Source organism: Glycine soja, chromosome 14, assembly GCF_004193775.1.
Source record: "Glycine soja cultivar W05 chromosome 14, ASM419377v2, whole genome shotgun sequence".
In the NCBI taxonomy this organism is placed as follows: Eukaryota; Viridiplantae; Streptophyta; class Magnoliopsida; order Fabales; family Fabaceae; genus Glycine; species Glycine soja.
Window position 1 is genome coordinate 47,705,307 of NC_041015.1, and position 27,642 is coordinate 47,732,948.

The 27,642-nt window shown below is 31.6% G+C and overlaps 2 protein-coding genes and 1 long non-coding RNA gene across 3 annotated transcripts; 1 reads left to right on the forward strand and 2 right to left on the reverse strand.

Moving 5' to 3' along the window:
• Positions 1–1,981: 1,981 nt before the first annotated feature.
• LOC114385244 lies at positions 1,982–5,640 on the reverse strand. Its single transcript, XM_028345266.1, has 8 exons — positions 5,190–5,640; positions 4,391–4,538; positions 4,152–4,302; positions 3,845–3,970; positions 3,665–3,745; positions 3,230–3,422; positions 2,880–3,150; positions 1,982–2,565 (listed from the first exon to the last, which is right to left on the reverse strand). The coding sequence occupies exons 1-8, from the start codon at positions 5,388–5,390 to the stop codon at positions 2,297–2,299; spliced, it is 1,440 nt and encodes a 479-aa protein (XP_028201067.1). The 5' UTR covers positions 5,391–5,640; the 3' UTR covers positions 1,982–2,296.
• A 2,253-nt stretch (positions 5,641–7,893) lies between these two features.
• Positions 7,894–9,844, forward strand: LOC114384208. Its single transcript, XM_028343861.1, has 3 exons — positions 7,894–8,288; positions 8,419–8,671; positions 9,196–9,844. Exons 1-3 carry the CDS (start codon positions 8,109–8,111, stop codon positions 9,702–9,704), a joined length of 942 nt encoding a protein of 313 aa, XP_028199662.1. The 5' UTR covers positions 7,894–8,108; the 3' UTR covers positions 9,705–9,844.
• Positions 9,845–17,954: 8,110 nt separating this feature from the next.
• On the reverse strand, positions 17,955–20,100 carry LOC114384331. Its single transcript, XR_003660650.1, has 2 exons — positions 19,671–20,100; positions 17,955–18,645 (listed from the first exon to the last, which is right to left on the reverse strand). It is a non-coding gene; the product is annotated as an uncharacterized LOC114384331 (long non-coding RNA).
• Positions 20,101–27,642: the final 7,542 nt, after the last annotated feature.

Consider the following 27,642-nt stretch of genomic DNA (forward strand, 5'->3'; position numbering starts at 1 on the left):
AAAAATGAAGTGAGAAAAATTTAATGTCAATGACATTTTGTGTAGAAAATAAATGAGAACTTAGAAAAGTGAGATATTGAAGCAATTGACGCATAAAATTTTAAGGATTAATCTATGGGTTTACCTAGAAAAAAGAAAAAGGATCAATCTATGGGATTATTCATCACTAGCGATGATGATACCTTTAGTCGCATAATTTATTTATGCTTATTTTCGGAACAAAATCATATTATAACTTTTGGATTGAATCATGAAGGGAAGTGAACGACAAAATATAAAATATTGTTATAGTGACGTTTTTAAAATCACTGAAGTTTGGTACAAGAGCTTTTGTTTCTTGGGTAAGACACTTGTAGGGTAAATTTACTCTTCTATAAATAAGGATACATGTATCTTTAAATTTCAATAGGTTAAGATCGTCGTATATTTGAAATTAAACTAAAGGTAAATACACGGCTTTTTTACGTGATAGGGATAAATTTTGAAAATAATTACGGAATGAATAAATTTTAAATAAATTACGGTATATAGATGAGTCGTGTTTTAAAATATAACTTTTTTATTTTAATTAATAGAATCGTGTTTTAGAAACCATCTTTTAAATTTTTTGGTTTTTTTTTTCATTACTGAAGTCCTGTTTGAGCCAATGACTTTTAATTTTTTTTAAAAACTATTTTATGTTAAAGTCGTGCTTACTTAAACGACTTTTGCATAATTTTTTAAAAAAGTTGTATTTCTTAAGTTTTATACTTTTATGTATTAGTGTTTCATCCACTTCTATCTTAGGAGTAAATTAACAAATTATAACTACAAATTTTCTTAAAATACATTAGTTATAATTTGTTAAGTTACTCCTAAAAAAATCATTTCCTATCTTGTAATTAACAAGATATTTGTACGGTATATGACAAGTTAGAACATAGCTTCCACTCAGGTGTTAAAAGATAAGCATGTAAAAATATGCCATCATAAGAAATATTCTGAACATAGACGACACATTTCCCTTCAAGAAATCCTCCTTTGAAAAGGTAAGAAGGGGATTTTGAGTAGACTTCTTTTAACTAAAGTGAAATGGGGGTTTCTCCCTCCCAACAAGATCTTGTGTCTCCACTCCCTAATGGATTCTTGAATTCCTCAACCGTTGAGTTCATTGATTCAAAGCATTTCACTGTAAAACTTGTTCAAAATGTCCTACTAGGAGGAAAAGAGAGCTTGTCGCAAGAACAAAAACTGATTATAATTAGCTTGGGTTAATCACGCGATTAAATTGGTTCACATTAAAAAAGATAAATTCCCAAACCAAATAAACTATAATTGATTTAGTTTAGATTTGAAATAAATGGACTAATTAATTAAATTCATCTCAATTTGATTTGATTTAAATTATCACATTCATTGAGTAAATCCAGTCTAATCAGTACTCATTATATTAATCAATGTGTATTAAAAAAAACATATTAACAGCAACAAATGCATGTTTGCTATTAATTACATTTTTTTTTCTTTTAAAGAATATTTTGATTATTTTTTTAGAATACACAAAAATAAGATAAACTAAATACACATGTAACAAATATATTGCTTTCTCAAGTATGCACTACACAAATAAACTTAAACCTCGAATTAAAACTAAATAATACACTTCAATTATATCAAGAATGGTTTCCATAGTCAGCAATTTTTTTTAATCAAGAATGGTTTCCCAATCGCTGATAGCAAATTCATTTTATTTAGAACAATGTCCTTTTCTATTTGGCCTGGCAACTAACTTGGATAAAAACGATAGCAAAAGTTAAGATAAAAGGAACAAAAAAAATTGGATTCATTGAAGTACCATCAGAAACCAGTGTTTAACAGCTACAACACCACCGATTGCTTTTCCATTTACCCCACAGATTTGGCACTATGGTTAACAATCCATGCGATGTCAAACAGGTTAATCCACTGTAGGCCCCCACAAGGCAAATTATCTAAGGAAGAATGAACAGAGAAAAGTGAACATTTATTCACATATTTCACTACATAGAGCCGACTCCATAAATGTAAATATAGATTACATCTTAAACATTGTGGTGAGGTACCAACATACAGTATCACTTTGATACAGGGTTGCTGCCACCTACGGATTAAACTTGCCTAAGACATAGATGACAAAACAACCAAAACATAAATGATACAATAACACCTAATGGTTACAGCTCTCCCAAAGGTTCTTACATCAGGAGAGAACTATGACTGCAACCCATGGATCAATACTAATGAGAAAACACGAGACAAGAATAAACTCAACAATGCATCAGTTAGACCAGACATGAACCAGACCATGCCTATTGCCTGTATAGATCTCGTTGCGCTCTTCATCATAGAAGAGAGCAGTAATGTCTTCCAAGGCTTCCGCAACTGTGCTCCTAATTCTGGAGGAATGCTTTTGTTTCCCTGAATTACAAGCACTACTTGAACAGTTGTCATCGCTGCAACTGCATTCCTTCACCATGGGGAAGCCATTACTCGCTCTTATCTTTGCAAGACACTTGCCAGTTAAAATGTTGCTGACATTAATAGAACCTGCAGCATTAAAGAAGCATAAATTGTTAGTAACCTTCAAAGATGGTGTTCGCTTACAAATATTTATTGATCACTGACACATTGGAAAATTATATGATTTGCTACCCTGTATTACATTTTTAGTTTATCAGGTCAACATGTAAAAGAATTAGCTAAATCCTCTTTCAGTTAAAACACTAAACACCTTTCAAAATATTCATCACATTGTGCCTCCAACGACACAAGGACAAAAGTGCATAAAAAAGGGGAAATAAAAAAATTAATTGAAATGAAAAATGTGGGAGCAACTAGGAAGGGATAAAAAAGAAAAGTACCATTTCCTTCGGACAATGAATCATCAGAATCAGCCTTGCAGTATGATATGATAAGATCCTGGTCACTGGTTATATATATGTTGTTTGTATTGCAATCAGGATGCCACAGGAGGTGATCCTCAAAAGAAGTTACAAGTTCTCCACGGAAGTTCCACACCGCCACAGTTTGGTTTCGAAATGTCAGGAATAATTGATTCTCATATAGAAATATAAATGCAGACGGTGTCATGAATTCACTTCTGCTAACTTCTGTTAGCTCAAAAGTCCTTACCTAGATTTAATTAAAAAGTCAGATATCAGGGTGTAAATATATACAACTTATCTCATGTATAAACCAGAAAATTACTTACATCAAGAATTTGGAGATTCTCATTTTCTTGTTTAACAAGAAGCTTTTCATTGAATTGTTCAATGAAATCCACCTTCTTATTCCGATGAAGGAGATGGTTGAACGATTTCAAAACAGTGCCATCTTCTATTGAGAGGATTTTAAGAGGGACATGGCTACTTGATTTAGCAAAAATCAACAACATGATCCCTGGGCTGATAAAAAAAATCACAAAACAAGTTAAAATAGTGTAAATCAGGTAGAGCCACACAAATATGGAAAAGGAGGAAAATTTAATACTATCAAGAACTAAAGATAATGTAATATAATTTAAAAAAAATTGAGTTGTCATAGACCATATATATATATATATATATATATATATATATATATATATATATATATATCCACAGTAGAGTATTGTAAATGTCAAAGGAAAATCGACAAGGAAAAATACCTGATCTTAATCTCTTGTACATTTTTATCTGAAATGGAGTACAACATTGAATAGTTTTTCAGGTCAAACACCTTGTATATGCTGTATAGGAAAAAAAAGATATGTATCACAACCAAGAAGCTTTGAAATATTATATAACAATATCACCATACAAATGCATCAGAACTACAAAATATTTACCTATCTTGCGCAGAGTATGTGAGTACCTTCCCATTTACATCATCAAACTCTACAAAACCTGGCCATTTCAATGACTCAGATTCAAAAAGAGCAAAGCCAGCATCTGGTTTAACCCTCCTTATATATCTGGAAATTTGAAAACAGATATTTTAGCATAGAACACATCAGCACAAAATTGGACAAGCAACTATTGCTATCAGCTGTTTTTCTTTAACTCTCCTGATGAATTTATTTTTCCCAAGGCTTTCTTTTGTTGAGCAAGGAGAACAAGGGTAGGAGTTACAAAGCAATAGAGAGTTATACTTACTCGATCCTTGTGCTTCGGCATTTTAAAGAACTGTAACTGTCTGATGCATAGACAGAGACTGTGATAAGTGAATCATTATTTTTATTATAAAACAAACTCCTTATGACTTCATCAGGACTGACATTCAAGAAGCATATTCTTTCATTGGTCTCTGCAGTGCAGCAAACAATGGAAACATGTAACAGAATATTCAGATATAAAATTATAAAAAAAATATAAATACCAGTTACAAGATCTACCTCGGCTAAATGCAGCACAAACACCGGATTGTGCAAGTGCAAAAACAATGTCACGTGCTGCTACAATCTCAATTATCTTTGACCTCTTTCTCAGAAATGACAATACAACAGACGAAGGACCTTTTGGATCATGTGTATCATATTCTTCCTGTAAATAGATCCATAAAGACACAATCACAAGAAGTGGGACAAATGGGTATAGTAAATCAAAGTACACATCTCACTAGAGAAAACAGGAGGCACATAGTTTCCTCAGCATCCAACGATTTAAAATAGTGATTTCAAATGATGCATTGCACAGATATATTGGGAATGCCCGCAAACAAACTAACAAAGTAACACTACATTTGTATCAACATTGGAGATCAAATTTTCTACTGCATATTCCTCTGGCTTCCTCAGCAATGATTTACAACAGAGTGGTTTTCCACTACATATTCCCCCAGAAAATTTTCTACCACATATTCCTCTTGTTCTCTCAGCACATAGTTTTCTCAGCATCCAAATATTTAATAGAGTGGCTTCAAATGTTGCATTACACAAATGTATGGGAAATTTCCACAAACAAAATAACACTCATTGAGTTTGCATCAACATAAAAACCAAATTTTCTACAACATATCCCTCAGCAATGGCCATTTTTAACCTCAGACAAATTTACACTGACCTAAGTAATTACACATCCACAGAAGAAAAGGCTTCACTCCGTAACTAATTCGTTACGTTTGAATAAATTCATCACTCTTGCTACACATATAAATTCAATTTATCACTATTCATAAGCGAAATTGAAACGAACCTGCAAACGAATGTTGCGAAACCTCTCCTGCGCGTCCGTCATGGAGAAAGCGCGGTCGCGGTTGGAGCTGATTTCGCGGCGCTGAAGCTTCTTGACGCTGTTGACGAATCCGTCGACCAGACGCGGCCTCTTCTTCGCCACCACGCGCCGGCCGCAGCACGGCCGAGGACTCACCGTGATCCGCCTCCCTCCGCCTTCCATATCTCAGCGAGCGAAGGAAACCTCCGCCGCACCGAGAGCGGGAAACCCCTAAATCCGGCGAGAATTTTACCGCGTGCGGGGATTTAGGGTTCGGAGAGCGCTGGTCGCAAAGTGCTTACTCTAAACTCTTTTCGAGTTCAAGTTTCGATCTCGTTTTCAAATTTTGGAAGGGAAACGGAAGAAAATGAAAAAGAAAAAGAAAAAGAATATAATATTTAACGCGAAAGAGACAGCGTGCGTGGAGTGCACAGGATTTGAAAAAAAGTGTTATGTCGTGAAGGGGTTATTATAGGGACACTGTCGTAGCAAACTTGGTAATGATAGTGACTTAGGCCTAAACTCGTTCCCAGACCTGGGCCCACTGGCCCAGCATTGTTCACCCCCTCTGGGCCCAACTTATCATAGATTCATAATAGCGTACTTGTTTTTTATGTTTATTTCTTTAAAAAAATTTGGAACAAAAAACTTGTTTATATATTTTAATTAATTATATAAATATGTTACCCTACCTGTAATCTATAATATAAAATGAAAACTAAAAAAAAATAAAGAAAGTTAAAATTAAGTGATAATTTTATTATTTACCATACATTAGATTGGAGTATTTTTAAAAGTTATTATAGTTTTTATTAGTTCGTGGGACTTCTCATGCATTAGGTGTTTCATTTTATTCTTTTACTTGTATTTTTATTCCTCTTAAATGTTATTACTTAAATTTGGTTATTTTGACTTTGAATTTCAACTGAATTTTAAATTTTAATCCAAATTAAAGATATTTGCTTTAAAATAAAATAAATTATAAACTTAATCCTAATTTAAAAATACTTTTTTTTAATTTTGACATATTATATAATAAATATAAATATGATGTGTTTTAATTTTAAAAAGCATCCTCTCTTAAATTTATCGCTATTTAATAAATTTGAATAATTAAATATTCTTTATTTTAAAATTTTAGTTAAATTTTTTTTAAAAAAACCTATAAAAATAAGAGAAATTAGATAATTTTTAATATAAATAAAAAATAATAACAAAATCTCACTATGTGCACATGTACATGTACTGTTGTGAGAATCAACTCAAGCTGACTAGTTGGATCCTTTGAGTTAGTCATCACATCATTTAGACAATCAACTCACATTAATTAGGTTTCATCCGATTTGACTAAAACTGGTGGTATAAACCAAGATGAACCCAATTTGACTTGGACTCAACATTTTTTAATTCTCGAAAGGATGTAACTATTTGAAATTTTTTCCATGCCATTTGAAACCCATGGAAGATGTTTGGTAATTCGAATGCATGGTATCCATAATATTACGGCTAAGCTTTTTTGTTATAAGAAAACCTAGCGAATCTTTTTATAAAATAGGAAGGTGAGAACTCTTTATAGATTGTTAATACTTAATTTTGAATAGTATAAAATAATATAATAATATATTCATATAATATTTTAAATTGTTAATAGTTAATTGTTGAATATTATATAAATAATATACTCCTACATACTATTTTGATCTTTGATAACATTATATAATAACTAATTATTATTATCTTGATTTTGATATAATTTAATATTTACATATTTTATATATTTTGATTATAACTTTTATACTCGTGAAAAATAATAATAAATTTTTTAATAATATAATGATAATACCCAACAAAATAATTTATAATAATAAATAATTATATAAATAATATTTTGTTTAGTTTTCCTTCAACTTTCTTTCATTTATTTTATTATAACAATAATTTTAAATTTTAAATATGAATTTATTACATTTTATTTACTATATTATATTTTTTAATTTTTAATATATATTGATCAACTAATTCAAACTTTCAATTTAACCACTAATCCATCAACCTACTCTCGATTGAATTGATAATCAAGTCAATTTTTACAACCTACTCTCTTCTTTTTATTTTTCTCTATTTCTCATGTACCATATGGATCCATCACAACTAAAAAAAAATAAAATTAATCTCCATCCAAACCTTAATGTGCCATTGGTAAATTTTTATAAACTTTAACTTAATTACGTAACATTTGGTTAATTACAATTTCCCCTCCCCTTCTCTTCTTAAAAAGAAGGTAGACTACTAATATTTCTTTTAAGAAAATAGATTTATTTTATATAAGTTAATTTAATTAAAGAAATTTTCACTTGAAAAAAGCTCAAAAACTTAATTCTAAAGTCTAAACCTTAACAAACCCAATCGAAAGACCAACATCGCCATCAATAACAAATGATCATAAAATTTATGACGCGTGCTGAACGTTATATTCAGGATGAATTCAATACAAATTCATCATATAAAATACAATTAAGTATTGTTATTTTTTTGCTCAAATTAAAAAAAAATTGAACTAGAAACTATTTAAAAATTGGTTGAAATACAGATACTTAATTATCTTGGACTATCTAAAAAATTTTCATACATAAACTTTCTTTCATTTATCCCAATGTACTTCACATTAAAAAATGTATACAGATTCTGCCTGGCTGTGATGCACTTAACAGCAAGAAAAAGATGGCACACTCACAAGGGCACACCCCTCCCTAACACCGTTCATAGGTATAGGAATTTTTGTCAACACACCAAAGCAACAACCACCTAAAGTAGGACCTTTGAAAATTTGACACAGTGCAACAAAATCCCTTCATCTTATCTCTTTTCCTTCATGCACAGTCACCACCCTTTGTCTTTTCTATGGCTAAAATCTGGATTGAGGTATGCTTGATATCCGCTCGTGGGGTGAGGGGTTCACCCTCACTTTGGAAGCGTCAGTGGTATGCTGTAGGGTGGGTTGATCCTAAGAGCAAGTACTGCACCAAAGTTGACACTTCTGGGAACACCAACCCTATTTGGAGGACTAAATTTGCTGTTCAGGTTTTTTTTTTTATGACAAATATTAGTTGTTAATTTCTTTTATTAGATTCAAACTCATGATTTCTTTTTATTCTCTTTTCCTTTAACGACTAAGTTAACCTTATAACTCTTCTTCTTTGTCGTTCCGTAGGTTGATGACTCTGAGCCAGATCTTGCACTCCACGTGGAGGTTTACAGCATAGATCCTGTGTTTCTAACTGAGAAGCTGCATGGCTCAGCTACTGTTGTTCTCAGAGAGTTTCTGGCTAAGGAGGTCCACAACAACTCTGAGGAAGTGGGAAGCTACCAGTTGAGAAAGAAGAAGTCCAACAAACCAAGTGGTTTCGTTGATGTTTCAATCCGTGTTTCTGAGGACAAGGAAGAACCTAATTTCCACCCACAAGGTATGCATGGAGAAATTATTGAATGGTCTAATATTCTGAATCTGATATCAACACATATTTATTATATTTTCAACCATTTTTTTATGTGATTTGTAGCTGAGTTTTATTAATTTAACTTTTTATTGTAAATTGAAAAATCCAGTTACCAGTCAAGTAAAACTAGTCAAGATCATAGACATGTATTAATCTAGAGTCCAGACCATACAATAATTTTTTTTTTTTTGTGTTATTTATTAATAGTGTGTTTTGAAATTGTTAAGAAGGAACAAATTGGGATGTAAAAGCTATAACTACAAGTTTCTTAAAATCACATCCAAAATCTGAAAATTCAGATCCAAGATGTGGAATCAAATAAGTACTATATATTTTACAACATTCAAATAATAAAAGAAAGTTGGTTTTCTTTTTTTTGTCCTCTTATGTGAGTGAGCTCTTGATTCAGCATGCTAAAAATGGGTTCCACATTTTAATGTAAAAGTTGGCAACTTTAGAGTGATTTGAGGCTTTATGTTTGTTATATGCAGGTGATGGGGGAGGAATAGTGCTCTTAGATTATGGCAACAATAGTACTATTCACTTGACCACTGGGACTGGATTTGGGCAACCCTATCCACAGCAAAAGGCTCAAGCTTCTTTCCATGGGCCACAGAAACAGGCCCAAACAAATGTCCCCCACTCACATCCAGTGCCATTTCCTGCAGACTATGCTACTAACCCTTATGTGGGTGGACCAAGCTATGCACCTGCTGGACCAAGTTATCAACTACCCAGAACAACAACTCCATCACCCTCAAATGTTAATTATGCTCCCAATTTTTTCCCAAGTAGTGGTGGCATGGCACCTAGTTATTTCAACATGCCATCATCATCATCATCTGGGGCAGGTCCTAGGCCAAGGGGTCCTCCAGGATTTGCAATTGGGGCAGGTGCCGGAGCATTGGCCGCTGGGGCTGTAATTTTTGGTGATAACATCATGTCAGGATTTGATGTTGGAGATCCCACTCTTACCATTGCAACTGATCCTCTTTTCTGAACTAGAATTAAGCAGTTTTGTAATTATTATTATGCTGGGTTGCACATATATATGTAGCCTACTAGATATGGTCATTGTGCCATATAAAAGAGTTATGCATGCTTTGGGATTAAAATTAACCTGTTAGAGTTTCCTTCTTCTGTCCTAATCTGAAAAACAATTTTTTGGCGGCATTGCTATTGTTTTTCTTTAGGTTCATGGTACCCTTTGGCTAAAAGAAGAAAAAAAAGTGCAAATATAATTAATTAAATGAATACAATACTATATATGTCTTGTTATATATATCCTAGGTGAACGTACCTATTAATGTTGGTGCAATTGTTTAACCATGTCTTAGGATCCTTATCCATGTACAGCTCGATCTCTCGCACGTCATTGAAATAAGTCAAATGATTATTTAGTTGTTGCCCCAAGTGCGCATGTTGGGTGATGATGTCTGAGATGGGTTCAGGATGATAATTCAAATACGCAACAAAAAAAAGTTGCAAAATCTTTTGCTAGATGAAAGTGCTACACACGTAACATGAAAATTTGCTTGCAAGTGTTTTTCTGCTGACTGATGTTTTCTTCAGCAATTGGAAAACTTTTCTATAACGAGACATAGATTTAGTGCATCTTTAAATATGCGACTTGAGAAATTATTTTAATACCGAGTTTTAATGTTTATATATCATTTACTTGTAATAAAATGTGCATTTTTTGTGAACCTGGTTTCTTAGAAAAATAGGGCTAATTTTCCTATAAAATACTTTATTTTAATAATAGAAGATTTTCAAACAAATATTGCATAACTGTGTCCAAATTATCAAATTATTCATATATATGTTGAGTTCCAAATTATCAAATTATTCATATCTATGTAGTGTGTTTGTGTGTTTGATTTCATAATGAATTCTCCAGAATTAACAGTTAACATAATTTTAGTTAAATTTATACATATGTGATTTCATCTTGCAAAATTGATGATCGTGGATCCGGTTAAAGTAATTTTATATAACTTTTATATTATATTAAAAAAATTATATTAAATTTTATTACTAACTCAGTTTTATAATAAAAACATATTAACATAAATTCTATCACTTCAAAATTAATTTTAATTAGAACTAATTTTATAGGTTATTTTTTTATCCGAAATCGATTTTGTCAATATCATTCAAACACAGACTTTACCTCGCTTTTCAAAACAATATAAGCAAGGGTATACTTGAAACAAATCATGACTCATGTTAAGGATAATGCAAAAGTTACTTTCAAATGCTTTCATTATATTCGAGTCTACAATTTGAAATTATGTTTTCAAGACACATTTAAACATTATGGTAAATGAAAAATTAAGTTTGACCTTAGGCTATCCAAACATAGCATTACAATCTCATACAAAATGCCAAACATACCCTTACTAAATGTATTCATTATATGAATTCTAGTGTCTTAGGTATGTTTTAAATTGTCCTATCCCTTTTCATGTAATTTTTCAATATCTTATAAATTAGAATTTTACATTTTTAAGTTTATTATTTTTTCTTTAAGTTGTTACTTTTTTTAAGAGTAACTATTAGTGATACCTTTTTATATTAAATATTTCATGATCACATACATATATTATTTTTTTAATCTCTTTTTTTTTATCACATTTATCATCTATTGTACTTATGTTTATTTCTCTTTTTTTTTCCTCTCACCAAATGTCATTTAGGTATAAGGATATCCATCAATCATTTTTTATTTTTAAATGTTATATATTTTTAATGAAAAATCAATTGATATTGACAAGGAGTATTGAATTGGATCAACTTTATGAACCAAAGATTCAACTAAAAAAAAATTAATCAATGAAAAAAATAACTTTTATATTTTGTTTTCAAAATCGAGTTTAATTTATACTAAATTAATTAAGTTTACTTTAAGGGATGCTCTATACTTTCACAATCTTTGCCATATGTAGCTAGTAAGGATGCCTGCAAGACCACTATGCCTGCTAGGCAAGGGAGGTCATTTTTAGTTAGAAGTTAAATCTAATCAAGCATGAAAGATATAAGGTTCACTTAGTAGCGAAGGAAGATGAGAATCTTTTGGCTAACAAAACTTTTTTTTTTTTAGTTCCCGTTAATAAACCTAATATATTAACAACTGACATTTAATGATAAAAAAACAAATGAAAACATGACATGACCTCTATCTGGTTGATTATGCTTCATTAACTCTAACCTTTTCTTGATCGCTACTAATGAATCAATATTAATTATTGTGTATGCTGGAAAAGTTGTTCTATTGGCTCAATATGTTGGCTTAGCTCATCATCTAGGCTAGGACGAGGACAACACGTGCAACTCTTGTGCAAGAGATGAGACACCAAGCCTATAAGAGCACTCACATCGCTAGCTTGGGAAGCAATTGAAACCTTGGAAGCAATGTGCTTGTGAAGCAATTGGCGTTGCAAGTAACATATGGATTTGTTCAATTGCATGGGTTGCTTGAAGAAACAATGTTGCTTTAACTAATTAAAAAAAAGGCAAATCAATATTATTTTTTAACAAATAGTCGTTGGATGAGAAAGAAAGAATAGTCATTGCATATGTTGGATGAAAAAGTTAAAAGAGACAATGGCTAGCAGCATTTAAAAAAAAAAATAACTGTTAAAATTTTTAACAATTGTATTTTTATCATTGTATATAAATACGGGTACACTTCAATTTTTTTTTACACAGCCAAAACTTCTCAAATTTTTCTCATTGTCACTCTCAAAATTTCTCAACTTCTTCTTTAATTTGTTTTCATTCAATGGATTCAAATACAAATTCGTTCAATATGAATCATTGGTTTAATATTATGTCATGTTATCAACAACACACAAATCCAAATTTTCAAAATCCTCCAAATTTACCCAACCCACAAAATAATCCTAATATAGCAATTTTTTAATATTCTACACTCTCATTTCTTCCATATCAATTTCACATGTATCCATCACCACCAATTAATCCTTCCATGGATGAATGGTCTTCAATGAATACCAGTGACGTCTAATGTAATGGAATAGAGCACGACACACCATCTAACTTTGCATCAGAGTCTCAAATTCCACCATTTTCCATCCAAGTTAAGTTGAATAATATATATTGTGATCAGTGAAGAAGGAGAAGCATCCGAAAGACAATAAAGGTCATGCTTCTCCACAAAGGAAGATGAATGTCTTGTTAACGCATAACTAAATATTTTGAAGAATTCAATTGTAGGGGTTCAAACAAGGTCAACTTTTTGGAAAAACATTGAAAATAATTACAATAAATATCGTGAGCAACATTTGAAAAAGAAAAATTGGTCACAACTAAAATATCAATGACAAAAGATCAACGAAAGCTGTTAGAAATTTTTAGCATGATACAAACAAGTTTGTCAAAGAAAAAAAGAGTGGTAGCTCTAATTCTGACATCATGTGAGATGCACATGCGATATATTTACAAGATAAAAAGGCAAGTTTCATATTAAAAAATTATTGGTATATATCGAGGAACCAACCTAAATGGTTGACACAATTTGAAAATTCTAGTAAAAGAACAAAAACCTTTGCTTCTGATGTTGATTTCATAGCTATGGAAGAGTTTTTCAAGACCAAATCCAAAGCATTAAAAGATATGACATGTGCCAAGCATGAACGCAACAGGTTGAGGGATGAAGAGAACAAGTTGAGGAACAAGAGTTTGACATGCAAACCATCTACAAGGATAGTTATTTTAATTAGTATGCTCGATTTCGTGTTATTTGTGTGAGGTTAGTTATTTTCATCCTTTTAAATAAATATAATCTAATTATGTTTTTGTTTTTATTTTTATTGTGCCAAAAAGTATTTTAAATAATAATAGACAAAATTATAATTAAAAAATAAATAAGTGTAAATTAATAAATAAGTTAATAATAAAATAAAATGGATGTAAGTTTTTTTCTAAGACCTTGGAAGTACCAAAGAGAGTTGCTCCATTGTAGAGATTTAATGCTTAAAGGTTCTTATATTGGAAAAAGTAAAAATGAGTAATGTATACAAGGGGGTCCTATTGGAAGCAACTATGGAGAGTTGTTCTATTATAGATGCTCTAATGTGAGAAAATATCTCAAGTACCATAGACACCTCCTTAAGTCTTTCATCAGTAGCATAACCTACAAATTGACAAAGGTTGCAAAGTCAACTTGTTTGGTCCCATTTTTATGCGACATTTAGGTTTATGCTTGCTGTAATTAATAATGAAATTAGTGATTTTTTTATCCATGAAAAAAGAAATTAGATATCAAAGAGTTTACAATAACTCATGCATGCTATTCAACTAATTGAACTAGATCTATGTCATAAGTCAATGATTTTGTTCAAATGTAAGACAAAAAATACTCTGTCCATCCCATAATAAGTGTCTACTTAGGTAATTTTACATGAAAAAAACAAACTAGTAGAAGAATTAATATTACATTGAAAAATCAAATGCAACACTTATTTTGCAATAATTTATTTCTCAAATGCGACACTTAATTATTTTGGGATGAAAGGAATAATATATTAGTCATTAGATTAAGGCTAAAATATATTTTTCGTTCTCATTAATATGAAAATGTTCGGAATTCGTCTTTATAAATTTTTGAGTGTGTTTTTTGTCTTCACAAAATTGAAATATGTCATTTTTTTGTTGGTTATGTGCATAACTGATATAAATGTGATATTTTTTGCATCGATTATGCATATAATAGATGTAAAATGTAATATTTTCTATATTAGTTGGGTATATAATTGACGTAAAAAAAATAATATATGTATGTTTGAATGTACAAACCTTATTCTGAGCAAGATATTTTTAGTCAATTTTTCCATTTAATTTTAATTTATTATTGGCATTAAAAAATAATATAAAAACTAAATTGAATAAAAATATGGAAAAATGAAAAAACTAAATTGAACTATAAATTAAATTTATAGGAAAAAAAATTAAAATTTGATCCGCACACTTGATACTACTTTTCGTTTTGGTTTTTATAAGAAAAAAAATCTTCGTTTTATTCGTGTGTGTGTATATATATATATATATATAACGCATTTCTGTCACTTGCCAAAATTATAATGGTATTATATTGATTCTTACATTTGACACCCGTTTTATTTTAGTCTCCGTGAAATAAATTAATTTTAGTCCTTACATAAAAAAACAATATTTTAATTCTTACATTTGATATATATACCATTTTTCGTTTTTAGTCCATGTATAAAAAGTTCTAATAACATATAATTTTAACATATAATATAAACTAATTTGTAAAACGTCATTTTTCATGTAAGGACCCAAATACTATTTTTTTCATGTAAGTGCTAAACAAAAAAAAAAGTTTAATATATACACTAAATTTATAATTTAACCTAACATTATCTATGTTTACCAATTTTAATTAAAATAACAAATTTTTTGTATTCAACTTAATCAGATGTGATAAATATTAAAAGAAAATTAGATCAATGTCATGCATGTAGAAATACTTATTAGTTATTATATATATATATATATATATATATATATATATATATATATAAAATTATATATATGAGATTTATTAATCAGCACACTCTTATTATTATTTTTAGTATGAGTGTATTAATAATTTATAATTACTTCTTTCATTTTTAATTATAAGAGTTTTTTAGAAATTTGATTATCTCTTTTAAAAATTATTTTTTAATTTTTAGATGGATTAATTATTATTTTTCTTACATACTTTTATTTAATTGTTTTCTCCAAACATTAATGAGAAAAAATTAATTAGTGGGTAAAGATTAAAAAAATAATAACATAAATAATTAACATATTTAATATGATTAACTAAATTAATTATTTACCTTAAGAAACATAAATTAGTTGAAAAAAATTATAATTAAAAATAAAGAAAAATAAATATTATCTTAAAATACATGTAACTTGTTAGTATATATTGATACTCAAAATAAGTACATGTTAGTAAATTCTTTTTTATACATATATAATATGTTAGTTATATATTATTTATCATTAGCAGAAAATTTAATATAGGGGCAGGTCTCACCTGACTGTACACCCTTTCAAATACACAGTCTACTTGAGAAAACAAGAAGTTTCAGCTTTATGCTGTATACATGTATCTGGATTCTGGACACGATGTCAGAATTATTTACCACTAATTTCCGAGCCACACATTTTGAATAAAACTCATTATTTAATATGGATAACTATTATCCTAGGCATAAAGACATACGGCCAGATTACTGTTTTGGATTAATATCAATTCAATATGTTAATGAAAATTGTGCAGGTGCAACTTCTCGAGGTGTAGACGAGAAAGTGGTAACCAGTGAAATCGTTATGGCTTCCAAAAAATATATATATTAACTAATGCAATTTGCTCTGTGTTAAAGCAGGAACATCAAAACGTGGATATATATATCCATTTGTTTGTTAGTGTCATACCTTGGAAAATGAAAGAGATGGAGTGATTGGTACATAGGAATGAGAAATACATACCGCAAATGCTTTTGATCTCACTCCATAATATATGTCTTCACATCAAATAAAACACTAAATGCAATTATATCCAACGATCTTAAATATAACAAAAAAAATACTTTTTTCTTAATTTTAAATATAAATAAAATTAATTAAATTTATCTTATTTAATATTATTATTTTTTAAATATCCTTTATTTAATTGAGGTGATAATTTGACTCGTTTTTATTTTTAATACCAAATTTTAATAAAAGATAAAATTATGCACTTAAATATGATCAATTAATTTTCTTAATTAGCATAATTTTTTTTCTTTGATTTAAAACCCTTAGGGGGTGGTACTTATGAACTATATTCATATACAACGCACTTTGGACATCAATCACACATGCCAATAAAATTAATTAATTCAATTCATTTTATTGACTTTTAATTAATTTAGTTGATTTTATTGGTTTTTCAAAAATATAATTAACGTACCAATTATGTCCTTATTAATTATTACTAACTTGTTTTGGATGATTGAAAACACTACTAAAGTTTAAAAGTATTATGCACTACTATTAATAAAAAAAACACAAATAGTTAGAATATTTAATAAAGATAACTAATGAAAAAAGATTAAATGTTTCATAAAAAATTTAAGTGTATTATAGAAAGGATCATCAATTCATTCTAAATTATGTCTTATAATAAGGATGAAAAGGAATATATTGATTACAAACGAACTAGCTCGTGCAATATACGGTTTTTCAATAAAAAAAAAATAAAAAATGAGTGAGAGAGAAAAATATAATAGAATAAAATGTTTAAGTTTTTTATAAACAAAAAAGCGCAAATTGTCCCGCCATAGACACATGAGGACGATTGAACAGTTTATCTATCTATAGATAACCAGTTTTTAATTCAATTTTGAGTTTAATCTTATATACTATTAAAAAATACATTATCAATTAATATATTTAAGTAATTATTATAAAAATTAACACTTTTATATGATAAATGATATATAGTTTGTGACTAAATAGTAGTGTATACTACCTTCTCTAAATATAAGATTATTTTTAAAATTTATTTGTTTCTTTTTAAGTTATCTTTTGTATTAATTATTGTTTTTATTAAAATATTATTAATCACTTTACAATAATTGCATTCTCTCTCTAATAAGGATTAGGATTGAAGAAGAAGATAAATACTTATTAATTAATTAGAAAGAGAGATGATGGGTTTCAATAATTTTAAGGGTAATTTTAAAAAAATAATATGTAAATTGATAACAAATTTAATATTATTAACTAAATTAATAAAAAAATTTAAAGAATGTGAATTAATTAGAAGAGTCTTATGTTTAGGGAGTAATTTTTTTTTTCACTTTCAGATTATACTCTATTTACTCTTTAATTATATCCCATTTACATTAAGGTAAATGAATAAAATCATAAGATGGATAAGACATATTTGATTGAAAAAAAAAAGAAAGAAAGGTAAACACAAATATAAAGTGAGTGAAAAATCCAACCCAAATAATGTTTTGTTGCATATGCTAATTATCTGTAAGGTCACGGAACCTAAAATGGAAAAGAACAGACAGCTGCAACAAGTCCAGTGAGTAGTACAGATACAAGTGAACTGTTAACCAACTTTGACCTAGAATTTTTGCTTTCCCAATCCCCAAAGAAAGAACTGATCAGAAAAGTGTTGAGAGAAAGAGAGGAGAAACTTGTACCTAACAAAAACTTCGAAGCAAAGTAGCATACTGTATCATTATCTACTAATGAAAGAAATTAACATGCGTATAAAATAGTGACATAAATTTATATGCAAGTGCTATATACTGCATTATGTGTACATGTACTGTATTGTAAGATTTATACATGTATATAGATGTATTGGAGATCATGATTTTCATGTAAAAATAGTACCAAGTGTGGGGATGACCAGGCTATTAAACTCATGCAAACTGTTCAGATATGTTTGCTGAATCTTTGGCAGTTGTGATAAAGAGTAAATACTTACAAAGAGCTACAAGACGAAGTCATGTAGCATCAGATACAGTGTACAGGCCTCACCTTTTTTTGTGCTGAGCATCATATTATGTAGATTAAGCTTTAGACAATATGCATAAAGCCCTTTGAGACATGGATGATACAAATGGAGGGAGCAGAAAAAGAAGGAGCTCCCTTCAGTCCAAGCACAGAGAAAGAGGGTTCCAATATAGATACTATATACTCCCGCTTCATTCACACAATATTACCCTAATTGAATACTATTGTATGAATGAATGTGTGAGCTAGCAGTTAATTCAGCAACCCAATCTTTCGTTATCTCCATGAATGGGCTGAGGGAAGCTCCTTCACTCTCTTTCCCTCCCAATGTGACTAGGCTATGCTGTAATAGAACAACTGCACATGTACATTTTTCCTTCTTCCTGACACAAGACATGAAGAAAGTATAATTAGATCAACCAAATTAAAAATATGCCAATAATAATGAAGGCTAGTTAATTTTGTTTTGTATTGAAAGAATAGAGAATCAATTAGAGCTTTAAGGAAGGAACATATTATTTATAACAAATTAATTCAGACTTAGATATAAACTTTATGCAAATATATATGATGAAATGGGAAAAGGGGGTATGAGCTAGTAAACATCAAATCAAAGGTTATGGTAGAATGGACAATTAATTAGTAATATAGTTGACTTACAAGTAAAGAATATAAAGTTGATTTGTAGAGGGAGTTTCTTAAAGCATGTTTTCTGATTTTGTCAAACAAAGAATGTAAAGTAGATAAGAAAATTGTGGAGTTTTCAGAAGTTAGAACTATATATATTTGATCCTGATCTGAAACCAAATCCAAAGTTATATTGCAAATAAAGCAAACTAATTAATATGAAAATAAAGAGAAATACACTGAAAAGACACATGTTGGCCCAAACTTCCACAAGGTATTCAAATAAAAGAAAACTTTATTAAAACAAGAAATAGGAGAGAGGACGTACTTGCAAGGGGGGAAGAAGGGAAAGAAAGGTACCATAGCAGAAAAAAACCAGATTCTTGATAAAGAAGCCAACAAGGAAAGGTATCAGCTCAGAAAATGTACATGCAAGTTTATTATAAGTTCAGTAAATAATAAATATGCAAATCAGTTTTCACTTGATAAACCCTTTCACAATAATTGGTACCAATCAACCCATTAGATCATGCTACAATAGCCAGTAATGGCACAGATCACTAGAGATTAGAGAAGAAACCCTACTTTTGAGAACTAGCTAGAGGGTCAGTGAAGATCATATAGAGGGAAAAGTGGAAAACAAACAAAATCAACATCATAAAATTTCCATCATAAATGAAATTAAATATAGAAAGAGAAGAAAAATCTCTGATTTCCTTTTACATAAGAGAAAATCAACTTGAAGTTGAGTAATTAACTATAGCTAGCCAGAAAGACCAACCTCATTAGAGCTAAAAACTCAAAAGCAGGTGCTACCAGAAACCCTAATTCTGGTATTGTTTTATAGATTCCTGCGCTGAGGAGAAGCAAAGACAACCAGAGTTATAAAGACATGAAAACTGTAAAGACGAAAAAGGACTCGCAGGTTGTGATGAGTGACCATGAGAAAAAGAAATTAGAAAAAAAAAGACTGAGAGAGATTAATTAATTGTTTATTTGTTTTATTGAAACGTTTATGTTTTTCAAGAAAGAGAAATTCATAGACATGATGATGGGTCATTGTCCCCATGAGAGTCACCGACAGGAAAGTGAATCCAAGAAATATTCTAGTGGAAGAAAGGTGCAAAGGAGAATGGGGTGTGACAGATGAAGGTGTGTATCATAGTCACAGATTTTCTTTTTCTGGCAAAAATTTGCTCTCTTCTCCTTTTATTGAGTTGGATATCACATACTACTGATTAGCAAATTCACATTATATAATGGGATAGTTTCTCGCATAAATTCAAGTGTAAAGCCTCAATTTTCTGCACTTTAATTTGAGATTTTTTTTATTGACCAAATGTATGTCTGTATCCATTCAGTTTAGAGTAAGATTATTATAAATGGTAAAAAAAATTCTAAATATTTAACGTGATTTTGTTATCGGAGATTTAAATTAGAAAGGACGGATTAAACTGGAATAATTTCATATAAATTAACTTATGTGCTCGGTGATTTTCTTACCTTGAGAATGTACCACATAATAATAACTTTTTATTAACAATTAGAAAAATAATTTATTTATTTGATACAAGAAAAAAGATAATCTTTTAATTGTAAAGAATTTTTATAATCATTAAATAACAAATTATCATATATATGTCAATTCATTGACTTTACATTACTTAATTTAAAAGTATTAATACTTATCTTGATTTCATATTAGTTGGAGAGTATAAGATGTTTTATATTGATAATATATAAAAATTAACTATTAATTTTAGGAATATTGACAATAATCTTTACACTGTCCACCAATAATTACAACACTGATAATATTCTTTACACATTCTACCAATAAAAATTGTTGACATTTTTCATTGATTGTCAATATAAAAAATACTTTAGTGATAGTACTGTGCACATTGTGAGTGAGGAAAACCTGATCCTATTGGCCGTGAATTAGTAATTAAAATCTGACAACTTAACGTCATTATCGGAACTACTGTTCATACGTGAGCTACTCTCAACAACTTCTTGAAACCCCTCCCTCTATTTTAATAGCCGTGATTGTTAGGTTTATGTTGAAATTAGCATGTGGGCAGGCTTTTTTTTCTGTTTTTTTTTCAAGTTTTTGAACACTTATCTGTTTTCAAATCCCTTCTTCCAAACAACGACAATAATTGAGGATTCTTTCGGTGAGAATGTCATTTTATCCGGTATAATTTTATGGCACGCACATTTCTTATTACTATTTCTGCATTTTACCACATTTAACTTTGTTTTTCTCTATGTGCTAAGTCTATCTTATGAGTATGATAAAAAAAAAATTAGACAATATGGAAACCACGACAGCTGAAAATGAAACTATTTTATATTTTGTATAAGAAAGATGAATTAAAGATCGAACGTTCTTTTAATAATCTGCCTTACACTTGGAAATGAAAATATATATTGAGACTAATTCAAAACAAAAATAAGTTTAAACGATAATTCAAGCGATTTTATTTATTTGTTTAAACCTAATTTTACTATTACTACTAGCAAGGAAAATAGGAAGTATTATCTGTGTGAAAATACTATAGCTTTTTATGTAATTTGTTGAAAAATATTTTTCAAAAATGAAAATATCAAATTTAGTTTTCGAAAGTGTAAAAAGTGTAACAAATATATCCGGCTGTTAACTTTTCTCTGTCACCATTATAAAATAACTTATATGACACAGAATGACGAATTTGTCATTGAAATGATTGTCAACATAATTACGCTGACTAGATTGGATGAAAATGTCAATAAGATATCATTTTTGGACGTAAATGCCAATAATTTTTGTTAGACAAAAAATGTAAATATTTTTTAATGAAGAAAAATGTCAGTAATTTGTTTTGGAGCTAAATATCACTACATTATATTTGATCAAAATATCAATAAGTTATCATTATATGACGAAAATGTCAATAATTTTTTATTGAACCTAAATATCAGTATGTTTCTATTAAACTAATTAGTTAAACCTAAAATTTAGTTTCATTTATGAGTAAAATATAATTTTACGGTAAATTTTTGCCATTTTTTATTCTCACAAACATAACATTATAATAATCACTTAAAAAATATATTGACAAACATAATTTAAAATAAACATAATAATAACAATAATATTGATTATCAATCATAATTTATTTGTCACAATAGAAATTATTTAAAATAAACATTGTACCAGTTTATCAAAATAAACTTTGTACCAATATACCAATTATTACAAATTTTTCCAAATTATAATAATTAGTCACAATCTACTATAAATACAAGATAAATATATTTCATAGTTCACTTCTTTGAATCTTTACTATTTTATTAACCGTAATGGATGGAAGTTAATGTCCGGCTATATTTGTCACACTTTTTACACTTTTAGGGACTAAATTTTATATTTTTATCTTTCAGGGACACATTTGTCAGTGGAGTGGGAAGACGAAAAGTCAAGAAAACATTATAAGACAAATAGACTCCTATGTTGGCAATTACATATGACTACATTGACAATCATTTCATTGACAAATTCTTTCCTTTGTACCACGTAGGTTATTTTATTAACGATGACGAACACAAGTTAACGATCTGATATATTTGTCGCACTTTTTACACTTTCAGACACTATATTTTATATTTTTATCTTTCAGGTACGCATTTATCAGTGAATTACAAATTAAGAAATGACTATTTATCTTAATTATAATTACACTGCTAAAATTTCATGATCTTATTTTCTATCAATTAAAATTATACTCCTTTCGGGAAACACTATAGGTATCAACACACTTTTCGGGAAAAACTATATATATCGACACTTTTAATTAGAAGCACAAAACTTTGTTTTTGTTTTGTTTTTAATTATCATAGGTGCTTTTCATTAAAAATATAAGAGATAAAAAATTAATCGTGATTAACAGCATCTAATATGCTAAGGATGAAAGGAACCTGACAAGGACAACCTCAGCCCACCCAAGAGAATTCAGTGCACTAAACAAATTAATAAAACATTATATATATTGAAGAAGGATGAAAATATGTAAAAAAAAAAATAATCTAAAATGATATTTACTTAAAAATGGGAATTGAAGTCATCATAAAATTACATAATTTAGTTATTAGGAAAAAGCTGTATAAAATGTATAGTCATCAAGAAGAATGGTTAGAGTTATTAGACCTTATTTTTAAAGAATTTCAACGAATATAATTAGGCATCTTCCAAAACCTATATATCTTTGTTTATAACACCAATAACATGGTCATCATATTTTAATCAAGTGTTTCATATGAAGCCTTTATCAATCATATTATAAACTCTTATCTTAATTAGTTCTTAATTTGGATTTGACTTTTTAAGGTGCAAGTGTGCTTTAAAGGATTATAAATAGCATATCGAATAAAATACTTTGTTAGGCCGAGGAAATATCTAGCGCATCCAAACCAAACATACCATTCGATCACGTGTCTGCATATGTCGAATAGTACGTCTCGGCTTTCAACATGTACGAGCAATGGATATCATTCGGCCGTGATTGTCACCATTAAATCCACTTAAGGGTAATCACTTGATTATAAGTACCAAAACATGATTAGGAGGAGTACTACACAACTAATAATCAAGATGTGATAGGCCCATAGACCCTAGGCCCAGCCAGGTTAGAATAAAAAGGGTGAACCCTCCAAGTAAGAGGACTGATTCATTTTCATATACTCATTGTATATCACTAATAACTTTGAGTTGAACCCTCACTTGAGCGTTGGGGTGTCTTTTACAATTACCCCCCCCCCCCACCCCTTTGCTTTGCCGAATACTCACACACCCAAGACTTCAGTAAGGAATTATATGCATAAGACCCTTTGGTACGATAGACCCTTCAGCACAGTAGAAGTCCCTTTGGCAGAAGGATAGATATTTGGTCCATTTGTGATGAGAACATTTTGACATCATCGTGGGACCATGTAAGATATATCCTGACCCCAAGAGTTCATGGAAATAACAAGAACTGGTACAAACACAACAGCGATGGAGCAATCGGCTAACCACCATACCGAGGATGTTTACGCAAAACATCAAACTGATTTGTATTCAGTAGTTAAGAGACTATAGACTCAGGTCTTCGAGATGCAAAAACACCATGTCAAGAAAATATTTGTCCATCGATGCGAGAATGCTCACCTCTAAGAGGTACATAGGTCCTGACGACTTGAGGCTAACCCGCCGGAAGGAGGAGAGGCCGAATCAACTGCAATCGGCTTACCTAAAACCACTAATTTGTGTGTGCATTCGAATGTTATTCCGCCACCCTTCAACACTTTGGGAAGACAGTTGTCACAGTTCAAGGACCCCTTCGTCCCTAGCATCATAGAGGCAACCCTACCTTCCAACTAGAAGAATTTGACTATTGAGAAGTACGATGGCACCACAGACCCGGACGAGCACCTAGATGTGTACATTACCCAGGTGAGCCTGTACACAATAGGCGATGTAATCCTCTGTCAGGTATTTCCGATGTCACTAAAGAGGCAAGCCCTTCATTGATTCACACGACTACCCCCCAACTTCATGGACTCGTTCTACACCCTAGTCGCCCGCTTTGGAATGCAGTTTGTCACTAGTCGGCCTCACCACCTAACCTTTATGGCCCTCATCAACATACGACAAGAGAAGAAGGAGTCATTGGGAACCTTCATGGAACATTTTAGAAAGGTTGCATTGAATATCCGAAACTTAATTGGACCCAGCGGTGGCTATGCGCCACTTGATAACGACATTATGATTGGGACCTTTTGTGAATAGCCTATGCAAGAAGCCGACATTTGATCTCAACGAACTAACGAAACCTGGTGCAGGCCAATGCTGTGTCGGCCAAGAAAGATAATGACAAACCCAACTCCAATAAGGCCTATGAGGAAGGGGGGAAGGATCAGCCACTACAGGAGTAGCGCTTTACCTAGTACACTCCACTTACCGCCAGCAGATCCCATATCATGGATCAGGCCTTAGCTCTCAACATTTTGACCATGCCTAGGAGATCCAACACCCCACCAAAAGTCGACTACTTTGAACATTATCGATATTATCACAATCGTGGCCACTCAACGGAGGAATGCAATGCCTTTGAGGATAAAATAGAGGAGTTCATCAAGCTCGACCACCTAAATGATTTTTTTCACAAGTCGCAATCGTACAGGCTCAAGGGAAGGAACATGCCCGAGTCCAACCACGGGAAAGATTGAGAACATGCAGACCAGTCAGAAAAGCGAAGGACCTGGAGCCGCTCGAGGGAGAAAGAAGAAAGACCTCTCAACCGACCGAAGCGGGTCATAAACACCATAGTCGGAGGCTTCTTTGGGGGTAAGGCCACCACCTCCGCACGAAAGAGACACCTTTGGCAAGTTCAATCCCTGTACATGATCTCCCAACACCCAGTACCAAACATGTCGCCCATAACCTTCACAATTGATGACTTCAAGGTAATTGACCTGGTGCAGGAACACCTAATGGTTATTAGTGTGGAGATAACTAATTGCATCATCAAGAAAACCCATGTAGATTGGCCGACATCTTGTTTTGGAAAATTTTCAAATAGATGGAAATACCCGAGTCCGAGATCCTCCCACATGATGACCCCCTATTAAGTTTTGTTGGGGAATAGGTAAGGATGAAGGGCTGCATCTTGCTCTACACCATGTTCGGGCATGAGGGGCCACTATAGAAAAGGTTGAAGATACTACATGATAGTGGATGCTCACACGTCGTACAACATACTCCTCGGCCAACCCCTAACCTCGTGATGAAGTTCCTGTCGAATGTCGAAACCATTATAATCGTGCACGCCGACTAAAGGACAACCAGGGAATGTTACATGGTTAGCCTTAGGTTACGCCTTCACACAAGGGAGGAAACCCCAAAAGTTGTCTATTGTTTAAAGGCTACATGGCCAACCTTAGGTAGAGGGATTGGAGCTTGACCCCAGAACGAATTATGACAAACGGGTGACCTTGGTTGAAGAGATGACTACTTTCCAGCTCGGGAATCAAAATGGACAGGTCATTTAGTTGGGAAACCAACTACTAGAGGATGACAAAAACCGTATATACAGCGAGTCATCCAGGAACACGCTAACTTGTTCGCATGGTCTATGGCCGTATCGACCTAAGTTTTCATGGCCATAAGTTGGTCATATGTAAAGATGCTAAACTAGTCGCCCAGAGGAAGAGAACGATAGGAGAAGAAAGGTGTCGAGCAGTGCATCAAGAAATGGCCAAGTTGACAGCCATCGATTTCATCAGGGAAATTGACTACTCCACTTAGCTTTCCAACATGGTCACAGTCAAGAAGTCAAATAGGAAATGGAGAATGTGCACGGACTACACAGACTTGAATCGAGCGTGCCCCAAGGACGCCTACACACTCCCAAACATCAACCGCACGATCGATGGGGCAGCCAAACACAAGATGTTGAGTTTTCTGGATGCCTATTTCGGCTACAATCAGATAAGGATGGATCCCAAGGGCAAGGAGAAAATGACATTCATCATCAAATTCGCAAACTTTTGTTACAAAGTCATGTTTTTCGGACTAAAAAATGTCAAAGCCATGTACCAACGCTTGATGGACAAAGTTTTCCAAAGTTAGCTTGGATGAAACCTGGAAGTTTATGTGGATGACATGGTGGTCAAATATGACAACTTGACAACTCATTTGGAAAACCTAGAAGAAGTCTTCGGCCAACTCTAAAAGTACAACAAAAGGCTGAACCCAGATAAGTGTGTCTTCAGGGTGGAAGGTGGAAAGTTTTGGAGTTTCATGGCCACCCACGGCAAAATACACGCCAACCCGGATAAATGCCAAGCCATCTTAGAGATGAGGAGTCCTCAGAATGTGAAAGAGGCCCAAAGATTGGCCGACATAATAGCCTCCTTGTCAAGGTTTTTACCAAGAATTGCTGAAAGGACTAGGCCCATTATGAACCTCCTCAAGAAGACTAAAAACTTTGTCTAGGATGAAGGCTGTGAGGAAGCTTTTCGGCAGCTGAAAGTAACACTGACGACACCACCCATTTTGTCAAAACCAGACACCACTAAGAAGTTGATTGTTTATCTTTTGGTCTTAATCAAGGCCATAAGCGTGGTTCTAGTACAAGAGGAAGGGAGTGAATAAAGGTCGATATATTTTGTAAGCTAGGTACTTCAAGACCTAGAGACGAGGTACCAGGTGATGGAAAGGTTAGCCCTCACACTTGTTAATGTCGCTCGCCGTCTCTGGTAGTATTTTCAGAACCATCTGATCACTGTTCGGATTGATTTTCCAATAGCAGAAATATTGCGTAAACCCGAGTTGGTCGGACGAATGATGACATAGTCAATTGAACTATAAGAATATGATATTGCCTACAAACCGAGAGGTACTATTCGGGCATAGGTACTGGTTGAATTCATCAACGAGTTTCATCCCCCACCACCATAATTTAAGCAAGAATTGTGGACAATGCATATGGACGTCTCCTCACACTGGCATGACAGCAGAGCTGGGGCTATTTTGGAAGGACCTAACGATGTGGCTATGGCACAATTGTTACGCTTCAGCTTCAAAGCCACCTACAATCAGGTCGAGTACTAGGCCCTACTCGCAGGACTAAGAGTAGCCAAAGAGGTTAACACTTAGAAGGCTCGATGCCAAAGTGATTCCAAGATCGCTATCGAACTGATAAACAATGTTTTTCAGATTCGAGACCTCC